The sequence below is a fragment of the Sapajus apella genome, unplaced genomic scaffold (genome assembly GCF_009761245.1).
Source record: "Sapajus apella isolate SASKATOON/1434 unplaced genomic scaffold, GSC_monkey_1.0 scaffold14, whole genome shotgun sequence".
Classification (NCBI taxonomy): domain Eukaryota; kingdom Metazoa; phylum Chordata; class Mammalia; order Primates; family Cebidae; genus Sapajus; species Sapajus apella.
In genome coordinates this window covers 8,550,337-8,562,395 of record NW_022436954.1, presented here as the reverse complement: position 1 = coordinate 8,562,395, position 12,059 = coordinate 8,550,337, and the positions used below count along the sequence as shown (strand labels likewise).

Below are 12,059 nucleotides of genomic sequence, written 5' to 3'. Positions count from 1 at the left end.
AGCACAGGCAAGTTAGTGAAATCTCTAAACCCCTATGCTTCCCATTAGAAATCAGGGACACCACCAGGCAGATAACACAGCCAGGAAAGGGAAAACGGGCCAGGCTCGTGTCTGTTGAGTAGTCTGTGCCTGATACTGAAGATCTGAGGCATTGGAACGATAACCCTAGGTCAGGCATGGTGGTGCATGCCTGTAATCCCAGCACTTTGGAAGAGCAAGGTGGGACGACTGCTGGAGCTGAGGAGTTTGAGACCAGCCTCGGCAACAGGGTGAAAGCCCATCTCTACAAAAAAATACAAAAACTAGCCAGGCATGGTAGTGCACGCCTATAGTACCAGCTACTCGGAAGGCTGAGGTGTAAGGATGGCTTGAGCCTGGAAGATGGAGGTTGAGCTGAGATTGCACCACTGCACTCCAGCCTGGGCAACAGAGTCAGACCTTGTCTCAAAGAAAACAAAAAACCTACAACCCTTACATATTGTCAGCTACCTACCTCACAGGCCAGTTACAGGAAATCATGTAAAGTTCCTCTGCACTCTGTGAATTATACATGTTAGTTCTTGTTACTAGCAGCTATTCTCTCTTCACTGGGAAAGGTCTGGAATCCAATCCCTACGTATTAGGTAGCCACGAAGCCCCATGTCACTACCCGCCCCAACTGCTTCCGCTCTTTCCCAGCTAGAAGACACTCATCGCCGTAGGAGGCAGGGTAATTAAAATCACAAGTGAACACAGGCCTCTATTTCTGTTCTTCTGAAGTCTTCTCTCCTGCATATCGAGGTACTGCAGACACAGAAAATGCCCTACTTCAATATATCTACTCCCAGGGAAGAAGCCACCACTCACAAAGGAGGCAGGACAGGAGAGGGTTCAATGTTCAGTTTCCTTTAATGACCCCCATCTCCCTGAAGGGCAGGTGCAGGCAGCGAGGCGATGGCAAGAGATGTTCACTTGAAGATCTTGCCCTGATTGACGGCTTTGCCCACATGCTGGAAGGCTCCCTCCCAGGAGAAGTACTCTCGAACCAGCGTCTGGGCCTCCTCGCTGCCAGGATCCAGTTTCCGCCATGTGTACGACTCGTAGTCCACCTGCCAATCTGGACTCAGCTGGGGATAAAAAGCCAGCATGTGGTCAAGTTATAAGATACCACCCCCCACACCTGTGTTACTTCCAGCTCAAACACTTGTCATCAGACCCCAGGTCTCCTGTGAACGTGAACTGCTCCTTCCTATAAGCATTCCTGAACTCTCCCCAACGTCCATCGGCTCAGAAATAAAACACTGTTTCCTATATCCTTGCCCCACCCTAAAGAGACTCCTCTCCTCCACCGTCCTCACCGGAAAGGCAAGCTCCTGGCCTCGGAAGACCCAGACTCCAGAAATGGAGCTGCTATTGTTGGTTCCAAAGAGGATGACACTGGCGAAGGCATTCTTCCTCAGCTTGTCCAGTCGCTGGAACATTCCTGAAGGGGCAAGGGAGAACATTCAGCCTTTGGAATCACAGCACTCACTACACCTTGTTCTCCTTCCTCATCTCAGACCCACTGTCTTCTTACCAGTGATGAGATTGCAGCTCATGAATGTCTGAGTGAGTTCTTCAGGGAAGCGATACTCTGAGTACCACAGGGACCAGCCGTCCTTATCAAAATGTTCCCAGAAATATGGCAGTGCCACAGACAGTGTGTCCTCATTGGAGTACTTGCGCTTAAATTCATCCAACACAAAGGTACTAAGAGGAGGAAGAACGCACAGGAGGTCAGTAAGGAGGAGGGTTGCCAGGCTAAGAGAAGTGAGGGGTGCTTTCACTTAAAATTTACTAATTAATACAGTGGTCACTGTGCTGGGAGATGTGTATGACCTTATGAGGGAAGAGAGCTCTGAGGGTTTTGAACAGGGGCCTAGGACACTCCTCTGCATAAGTATGCAAGGCATGTGGAGGGTGGAACTCCAAGAGGGGCTCAGGAGACCTGCCCCAGGAAGGGCATGGCTAACTGCTGCCCCCAGGTGGAGACAGTGAGGACTTTTTCTCCCTGTTCAGCCCCTCCCCAGGCAGTTTTCCAACAACCACTCAGTCACTGACTCACCCAAGTCTCTTCCCCCCCACCATACAGGCCTCTTCAGGTTACACAAGCTGTAACAGGAATGTAAGCAGTGAACATTCTCTATGGGCCTCCACCCCAAATCTTACACCCATGTCCTTTAGTCCCTCTCTGCCTATAAAGAGGCTTTCCGACGTTTGGTCTTTTCTGAGGTTTTCTGATGCTGGAAAACCCTTAGGTTCAGGTTATCTTGGATGCAGTCTGGCACCCTGAGCCAAGAACGGCAGCATCAATACAGCAGAGGCCCTCCCTCCATGGTCGGTGCTCTATTTTCTTCCTTTCCAATTATAAACGTATACACCGGCCAGCACCCTCACACCTATAATCCCAGTACTTTGGGAGGCCAAGATGGATGGATCACTTGAGGTCAGGAGTTTGAGACCAACCTGACCAACAAGGTGAAACCCCATATCTACTAAAAATACAAAAATTAGCTTGGCGTGGTCGCAGATGCCTGTAGTCCCAGCTACTGAGGAGGCTGAGAGAGAAGTGCTTGAACCCAGGAGGCAGAGGTTGCAGTGAGCAGAGATCGCACCACTGCACTGCAGCCTGGGCAATGGAGCGAGACTCTGTCTCTCAATAAATAAATAAAAACATGCTGATTCAGGAAAATCAACTATAATGCCAATGAACAGGATAATCTTTTTATGTATTTTCCTATAGCCATTGATTTTCCAAAGATGCGGCCATGACATATGCAGTTTTGCCGGGCGTGCCTGTAGTCCCAGCTACCTGGGAGGCTGAGGGGGAAGAATCACTTGAATCCAGAAGGTGGAGGTTACAGTGAGTCGAGATTGCGCCACTGCACTCCAACCTGGCAACAGAGCAAGACTCTGTCTCAAAAAAAAAATAAAAATGATAATTTAAAAATTAGCTGGGGGCTGGGCACGGTGGCCCACACGTGTAATCCCAGCTACTCAGGAGGCTGAGGCAGAACTGCTTGAGTCCAGGAGGCAGACGTTGCAGTGAGCTGAGATTGCACCTCTGCACTCCAGCTTGGGAGACAGAGCAAGACCTTGTCAAAAAAACAAAATAATTCTTTGCACTAGCAGTCCCAGCTACTCAGGAGGCTGACGCAGAAGGATCACTTGAGATCAGGAGTTGGAGACAGGACTAAGAAACATAGCAAGACCCTACCTCAAGAAAAGAATTATTTGCAAACGTTTTAATGGCCAAACAATCTTCTAATGCAGAACCGTGCCACAAATCTATTAAACATGGAATATTAAACTGAATCAAGTTTAGTTGGTTCTATTGTTTATAGCATAAATATTGTCATGAGTATCCCATTATTTCACTCAATCCCTTTAACAAACCCATGAGTTATGAACTGTTACCTTGACCCTCCCTTCTCTTTACAAATGAGACCAAGTAGAATGACCTGGCCAAGATTACACTCCAGCAAAGCAGATAATCTGTCCTCTAACCCTAGGACCCAGGTTCCTTTCCAAAAGCCTAAGAGACCTCACCTGAGGAGTCTTAAAACCTCAACCACACCAAAGTGGGGTGGGGAATTTTTTCACACCCTCCTGAGCAGTTCGAGCTTTATTCTTTTTGTTAACAGGGTCTCACTCAGTCACCCAAGTGCAGTGGCACAATCATGGCTCACTGCAGCCTCAACTTGCTGGGCCCAAGTGATCCTCTCACCCCAGCCTGCCAAGTAGCGTGAGCCACCACACTTGACCTAGCTGGGTCTTAAAAGAACGAGAATTAAAATCTGGATACTGATAGTCTTGGCCTTTTAGGATACCACTTTTATGACATTAAAAATGCTGGGGGAGCCAGGTACAGTGCTTCACACCTGTAATTCTGGCACTTTGACAGGCCACAGCAAGATCGCTTGAGCCCGGGTGTTTGTGACCAGCCTGGGCCACATAGTGAGAACTAGTCTCTACAAATAATAATAAATTAACTGCGTGTGGTGGTGTGTGCCTTAGTCCCAGCTACTCCGGAGGCTGAGGATCACCTGAGCCCAGGTTGTTAAGACTGTGGTGAGCCGTGATCATGCTACTTCACTCCAGACTGAACAAGAGTATAACCCTGTCTCAAAAAAAAAAAAAAAAAGCTTGGGGAAAGCATTTCTGGCAGCCCTGTAGAGCATCATGGTAACCCAACAAACAGACACTAAGAAAATGTAGTTTATTAAATATAGATATTAAGTTTACTACTGCCTGATTCATTTTCTGCCCAGGGTACTGACCTACTATAAATGAAAATCTCTAGCTAATAATTAACAACGTCTAAGTTACAACAGAATATGTAATTTGGGTTAGTCATCATGACCTATTTACACACACCAAAAATCCTGCTCACTCTTGACCTGCATGTGCTATATTCAAGGCAAATCACTAGTTCAAAAAATACACCTTTAAAGAGCGACTGCATCTGGATGGAGCCTTCCTGGTCTTGTACAAAGTACGTGGGAGTAAGAACTTTCAGCTACATCCCAAGTTGCTCCCATCCATTAGTGCAATGCTTGTAATTCACAACTCTATGCATAGCTATTGTATCCCTACCAGTGGGTGCTCCTTTAGGCTGGTTCACCCTGGATCAAAACCATTACAAAATGGGGGAGGGTCAAATGCAAACCCTACCAAAGCAGGCAGTGAAAAGATGGATGGCTCTGGAAATTACAGAGTGAGTAGGAAGAAAAAGTGCAGAGAAAGAGCAGTTCCAAAGCAAAGTGATCACAGAATATGTATGTCTCCTACTGCTTGAACTCTCAATAAAATGACTTGGAGCAGTGATGGAAGAAAGACTCCATACCAGAGAACTGGGCAAGCACTTAGTGTCCTACTTTCTTCACGCCAAAAATCTCGTCTTTATTATATTATTTCTTCCAAGAACCCCTATCTTTAACTGAAAAAGTTAAAGGATACAGAGAACACCTACTTTCTTCTACTTAGGGACTTAACTCTCCCCAGTTGTGGAAACGATAAACTACGCAGACACTACTTAGCTACAATCTGCATCCTTTTTCTTAGTGAGCAATTTTTGTACAGTCTGATTCAGCAAAACAGAAAACAAAAAAACTCAAACGACTCTGCTCTGGTATCCCCTAGTTCAGCACGGCCAGCCGTGCAGAACAAGGCAAGGCTCTCTGCACCTTCTTCCCCACACCTCCCCCTGTATTTGTTCTCAGAGCCCTCAAATGGTTGAATGAGCTTGCTCAAAACCAATTTACGACTACATCAAAATCTGCTCCTGTCTTTGTTGGAATGGTAGTTCCAATCTTCCCCAATACTAGCTGTACTTGGAACTTGCTCTCCACATTCAAAATTTGCCCAATTCTTGATGATCAGCCCAGAAAGCTGCTTTATTTGCAACTTAAAAATACTTTTAACTTTATAAGAACAACCTAAAATCCTGGTTCTAGCTGTGTGTGAGGGGGGACATACAGAGGTGAGAACAGGCCTTCAGTCCCACACCCTCCACTCTCAATATCCTTACCTCTTGGGCAGGTGAGCAAAGGGGTCTTTGGCCTTGGGCTCAGCAGCCAGCGCCTGCTCACATTCATCCATCTCCTCCTCGGGAGCAGGGACAGCTGCCTTTTTCTCCTCCTTCCGCTCAGCCTGGGGCTTCTGCTTCTCTTCCCGTGAACCCTTCTCTTTCCGTGGTGTGTCCCTTTTAGGTTGGCTCTCTGCAAACTTTTTAGCTGGTGCAGAGGAAGGGAGGAAACTGAATGAATGTCCTGCCTCTTTCCACATCTCTCCAAAACCATGCAGAGCAAGCAGGGTAATAGAGGAATATTGACGAATGGGACACGTAAGGAATCTAGGCTCCAGAACTGCCCATCAGTTCGCTGTATGTCCTCGAGCAAGAACACAACCTCAGCAACAAATACTTTATGTTGCAACTCTATATAGTAATACAAATTAGTCAGGGTGAGTGTACTGCACATAAGCAAGACAGGAAATCAAGGGGTTGATGGAGAGCAAACCAGACCCTGATCCTGGCCATGTGCCTCCTGATCTCCTCAGACTCACCATCAAACTGGGCCATCTTCTCACACAGTTTCACTTCCCCCAAGACAGCCCGGAACTGGGGCTGGTTAATGCAGGTGAGGAACCAGCGGTTGGTATTGGGAAAGGCCTGGCGGAAAGAAGGCTCTAGGACCTGACAGGACACAAAGGTGGAAACAAAGTCAGTTGAAAGACTCTAAGAGTTCTGTCCAGGGCGAGAGCCCTTTCTCTACCTAAGTCCCAGTACTCACCTTCTCTACAAACATTACAGAAAACAGCGTCATACAACATCATCCTTCCCTGGATTATGTCCCATTTCTTTTCTTTTTTTTTTTTTTTTTTTTTTTTTGAGACAAAGTCTAGCTCCCTCTGTCACCCAGGCTGGAGCGCAGTGGCATTGTGGTTCACCTCCTGGGTTCAAGTGATTCTCCTGCCTTAGCCTTCCAAATATCCAAGTAGCTGGGACTATAGGCGCCCTCTACCATGCCCAGCTAATTTTGTGCTTTTAGTAGACAGTAGAGACGTGGTTTCACCATGTTGGCCAGGCTGGTCTCGAACTCCTGACCTCAAGTTATCAGCCCACCTCACCCTCCTTAAATGCTGGGATTACAAGCATGAGCCACTGCACCTGGTCAATTTTTGTATTTTTAGTAGAGACGGGTTTCATCCTGTTGGCCAAGCTGTTCTCGAACTCTGACCTCAAGTGATCCACCCACCTTGGCCTCCCAAAGGGCTGGGATTACAGGTGTGACCACTGTGCCTGGCCTCTTCAGAAAAATTTTTTTGGGACGGAGTCTTGCTCTGTCACCCAGGCTGAAACGCAGTGGCACGATAAAAAATTTCTAATAGACACGGGGTCTCACTGTGTTGACCAGGCTGATCCTGAACTCCTATGCTCAAGCAATCCTCCCACCCTAGCTTCCCAAAGTGCAGGGATTACAGGCGTGAGCCACCACACCCAGTCTCCATTTATTTTTCTAATCTTTTTTTTTTTTTTTTTTTTTTTTGCAGTGCAGTCCAGTTTAATGGACTGGATGCTTAGGTTCATCCTCCATTTGCTATCAATCTACTCAGCAGAAATAATTGTCCTGCTCCTTTACAAAACTATTTCAGATCTACTGTTTCCAATCTTTTAAATTTCACGTCAATGAAACTCAAAAAAAAAAAAAAAAAAAAAAAAAAGGTTGGAACCCACAAAGGGCTATCAACTGCTTATTTCGCCAAACAAATAAAATTTAAACACTATAGATATTTACTATCTACATTGGCCATACTACGCACTACACACATACACACACACACCCATCAAACTTCAGAAAGTAAAGAACATTCAAACTCATTTAGAATAACGGACAGTCCTTCAAATTAAACTTAGTTTCAGGTATGTTAGCCATGGTCAAAGAAAAATAAGAAGAAAAGGGCAGGCATGGTGGCTTAGGCCTATAATGCCAACACTTTGGGAGGCCAAGGCGGGAAGACCATCTGAGAGGTCAGGAGTTTGAGACCAGCCTGACAAACATGGAGAAACCCTGTCTCACTAAAAATACAAAATTAGCCAGGCGTAGTGGCGCATGCCTGTAATCCCAGCTACTCGGGAGGCTGAGGCAGGAGATCACTTGAACTTGGGAGGTGGAGGTTTCGGTGAGTCCAGATCGCACCACTGCACTCCAGCCTGGGTAACAAGTGAAATTCCACTTTGAAAACAAAAATAAGAATAAACAGCTTCATGTAGAACAATTTTCATTTTTTAGTTTGCAAAGATCAGAGGAGGAAAACAAAATCTTGTCATGGAAACAGAACATAGCAGAGTACTGGTTCCAGTACTTGGGTTCAAATTCTACTCCACCACTTACTAGACCCACTAAGATGATTCCCATGAGGCCCCTGGCACAGGGTCTGGCATGCCGTAAGAGTTTTTTCTTTGCTATGATCACATTACTATTCTGGACCAGCAGGAGTCCAAGAGCTGCTATTTGGAAACCAGTGACTTGTCATTCTTTTTTGACCCAATAACCTTGACAGTGACTATCACTACCCTTATTTTATAGATCGAAAAAAAAGGGACTAAAGGAATTCACCCACATGTAACCCCTTACCTACACGGGTAAACAATGAAGCCAAGGCTTGAACCTGAATCTGCCTCCAGATTTTTTTTTTTTGAGATGGACTCCTACTCTGTCACCAACGCTGGGGTATGGTGGCTAGATGTGGGCTCACTGCAACTTCCACCTCCCAGGTTCAAGTGGTTCTCCTGCCTCAGCCTCCCAAGTAGCTGGCATTACAGGCACCCACTACCGTGCTCAGCTAATTTTCGTATTTTTAGTAGAGATGGGGTTTCACTATGTTGGCCAGGCTGGTCTCAAACTCCTGACCTCAGGTGATCCACCCACCTCGGCCTCCCAAATTGCTGGGATTACAGGTGTGAACCACTACACCTGGCTCTAGCTGTTTTGCAAGTCCTCAGCAGAATACAGGGTAACCTAGATATCTTGTCACTTTGTTTCTAATCCCCACCTGCCAAATGAATTCCCATAAACTTCACCTGTTTATAAAGCCACAACAAAGTGCAGACAACTGTGATGTCAGCCAATGTCACTCGTTCGCCCACCAGAAAAGTCCTCGTCTTCAAGTGAGCATCCAGCAGCCCCAGGATTCGCCTCACTTCCTCCTTTGCATTCTCAGTGGCCTAGAGATTTAATATGATAGAACTAATCAGTGGGTACCAATCCCTTTCCCTAACCTCCCCCATTAATAGAACTAAGAAAGCTTTTTTTTTTTTTTAGACGGAGTTTCGTTCTTATTGCCCAGGCTGGAATGCAGTGGGGTGATCTCGGCTCACTGTACCCTCTGACTCCCAGGTTCAAGCAATTCTCCTGCCTCATCCTCCCAAGTAGCTGGGACTACAGGTGTGTGCCACCACACCCAGCTAATTTTCTGCATTTTTAGTAGAGACAAGCTTTCACCACGTTAGCCAGGACAGCCTCCTGACCTTGGCCCCCCAAAGTGCTGGGATTACAGGTGTGAGCCACCACACCCAGCTGAAAGCTATTTCACCTAGAAGTCCGAGCTCACCCTCACCCTCTTCCAATGGAGGCAGATTCTAGGATCATTCTAAAAGCATCACAAACGAAGGTCCTCCGGTCCAGCCACCCTCTTACCATTTGGTATCATCTCTTCACAGGAGCAACTCCTCTTCTGACCACTCATGACAGATGCTTCCTCCACTAACTGCCTACTGCTTCAAACCTGTACCCCAGAAACGATGTCTTCTCATTGCCCACCTATCCTTGGCATTTCCGTTTTTCAACCTATTTTATTTCTTATTCCCAACACCCAAGAGCTGATGCCACCCCTGCCCCTGGTTTCTCCCAAAGTTCCAAGGCTCACCTGTTTGTTGTGGTGCATGATGCCCAAGGTGGGGAACACCCAGGTACTGGCTGGGGGTACTATGTCGCTATCAGCAAAGCTCACCCACTGCACCACCTGGGCTGCTGCCTCTGGAGTACTTCCCCGCAGCTCCTCATTGCTCACTGCAGAGGCAGAACACAAAGGTCAGAAATTTGGGGGCATGCCAACACCAGTCCAGGTCCTGGAGAATTCCTTTATCTCCACCCCAGCTCACCCTCATCCTCTCTACACCCTCACCTCCAAATTCTCCCACTCCCATATACCCCTGCAAATTACCATAGTAGGCAATGGCATTGCTCTCAAACACACAGAATCCGTCGTCACCCTCAAATGCTGGAACCTGGGGACAAAGCAGTGAGAAGATAAGGTAAAACACACAAAATGTCTCACTTACCAGTACCAGGAATCGAATTGCTTTGGATAAAAATGTTTATATAAGGCTGATGATCCTCACTATCCACACTCTCGATACTATCTGAAACTCAGGAACCATAAATAAACACTTCCACAACTTGGCATCCTTTGCAATCTGAATTCACAATATGTTAACCAGGAAGCCCAACAGATTTGAATATTACAGGATATTTGTATCAAATAGCTGGATCAAACAAGCAGAAGGCCAAAAGCAACTCCTGCATCAATGTCTGTATTAGTGTGTGTGAGCCAGGTCCACACAGCACTTGATCTCCTCCATTCTTAGCATGGTTTTTTACCTATCTCTATAAACCTTTGGGGTAAGAATCCTGCTCATAACAAATATCTATTTGCACTGAAAATGCTTAGTCAAAACTCATTCTCTTTCCCACAAAGTAAACCCATGAATTTTATAAAGTCATAGAATAGAATAGCTCTGTATTTTTTTTTCTTTTACAACTACATGTGAATCTACATTTATCTCAAAATAAAATCACTGAAATGTTAAAGAAAACAACATGGGAAGCTCCCTTTTAGAGATAGGGACCATCTCCAGAGTGACAGAATCCCAAGGTTCCTTGGTTTCTCAGAACCGAAGGATGCTCCCCGTCTCCCAACTCACCTTGCCGGCAGGAAATTTACGGAGAAATTCAGGGGTGCGGTTGGTTTGGCCAAAGTGGAAGTGGGGTGGTGCGGAGAGCACGCGGACCTGAGCCCCGCTGTACTGAGCAGCGATGAGGGCCTTGAAGGCCCTCCAGTTTTCAGGATACGTGTACAGGGTCTATGGGAGAAAGACAGGGACAAAATCAACAAGAGTAGAAGGGTCCCAGTCCTAAATGCCACTCCCCAGGATGCCTTTCCTGAATATCCCCGTGTTCAACTCACCCCTTTACTTCCTCTGGTGAACCAAGTCCATTAGTACTGTATGTAATCAGAATCCTAGGAAATACCAACAGCAGAACTACACACCAACTGCTAGATAAAGCTTGTTGACAGATTTGACCTTCCCTAAGGACACCTCTAGAAGCATTCTCTTCCCCTCAAATCTATCTCCAAGAAATCCAGAACTTTTAGCTCCATCAGACTCCACATGCCCACAAACATAGTCCCTCCCTTCCCGGAGCCCTTGTTTCATTCATTGACATTTCCGAGCGCCTGCCTACTCTACTGCTCAGCTGCTCACCGCTCCAAAAGCATCGCCTTGTCCCTAAGGCATGCACAACGACCGAGAGATTTCTAGTTCCCCTCAGAATGGCCAGAAATAGGGGATGGCACGCTGTCTTCTTAAATCAGCTCCTCTCCCTCAAAAGCCTTTCTTTCCTGGTCGTGCATACCATCCCTCCGGTCCTGTCCCGCAACGAGTTCTCTGGCGTTGTCTTCTCTATTAAGCTGGCCAGCAGAGTCCAATTGGTCTGACTGCACTGTCCGAAGACTTCTCTCGCTTCCAAACCTCCCTGAGAGACGACCTTTAACTATGCCAGCCGGACCTACCTACAAAGACCCTCCTCTTCACCCTGACCCCGCTGTTACTCCACAAACCGGTCACAGAAGTTCGTCAACCTGCCCAAATACCACGTCTCAAGGCGGCAATAGAGCCGAACCCCTTTTTCAGGCTTCGGACGGCCCAGACCCGGCATCTCTTTTCTCCTCTTCCCCAGACCCTTCCACCTCTGGCCTCCGAGAGCCTCAGCCTCAGTTCCCCTCCAGGCCCTAGGAACCCTGCTCCCCAGCAGTACGGTCTGTAGACCCCGAATCAGTTCCCCACTCAGCCTCAGAGCTCCTCTGGCGCCGACTGGCCCCATTCGGGCAAAGGATGGCGGTGGATAGGATGACCCGAACCACCAGAGCCGGCAAACTTACCCCAGCCGCCATGGTGATTCCGCAAAGAAAGGGGGTGGGGCTCTCGGCGCTGCCGCAAAGTAAGCCGCCCGGGAGAGAAGGGAGGGGGAAAGGAGAGAGCCCTGGAGAAACAGCAGCCGGAAAGCGAGGACGACACAGAAGACATACGTACGACAGTTCGGTATCCAGTGGCGCTGAATTGGAAAAAGAAAGGGGTGGGGCCTGCGCGCCGGAGCGAAAAAAAGCCTACGCCTGCGCATTGGAGCTCTTAACTGGCCCGCCCCTTAGGCGCAGCGGACCAATCGGAGTTCAGACGTGGAGGTAGGCGGCGAGGAGGG

The 12,059-nt window shown here is 47.4% G+C and overlaps 1 protein-coding gene across 1 annotated transcript; it reads right to left on the bottom strand.

The window, feature by feature from the left end:
• Positions 1 to 869: 869 nt before the first annotated feature.
• Positions 870 to 11,959, bottom strand: EEF1G (eukaryotic translation elongation factor 1 gamma). The gene is made up of 10 exons (XM_032283120.1): positions 11,743 to 11,959; positions 10,505 to 10,663; positions 9,745 to 9,808; positions 9,448 to 9,590; positions 8,603 to 8,746; positions 6,085 to 6,214; positions 5,549 to 5,753; positions 1,556 to 1,728; positions 1,338 to 1,462; positions 870 to 1,106 (listed from the first exon to the last, which is right to left on the bottom strand). Exons 1-10 carry the CDS (start codon positions 11,752 to 11,754, stop codon positions 948 to 950), a joined length of 1,314 nt encoding a protein of 437 aa, XP_032139011.1. The 5' UTR covers positions 11,755 to 11,959; the 3' UTR covers positions 870 to 947.
• Between the last annotated feature and the right edge of the window lie 100 nt (positions 11,960 to 12,059).

Bases quoted from the DNA above. Each gene is read 5' to 3' on its own strand.
- EEF1G (XM_032283120.1), bottom strand. The intron at 9,591-9,744 runs GTAATTTGCAGG...CTGCCTCTGCAG, and splicing joins CAATGCCATTGCCTACTATG to TGAGCAATGAGGAGCTGCGG. The intron at 1,463-1,555 runs GTAAGAAGACAG...TTGCCCCTTCAG, and splicing joins GAGCTGCAATCTCATCACTG to GAATGTTCCAGCGACTGGAC.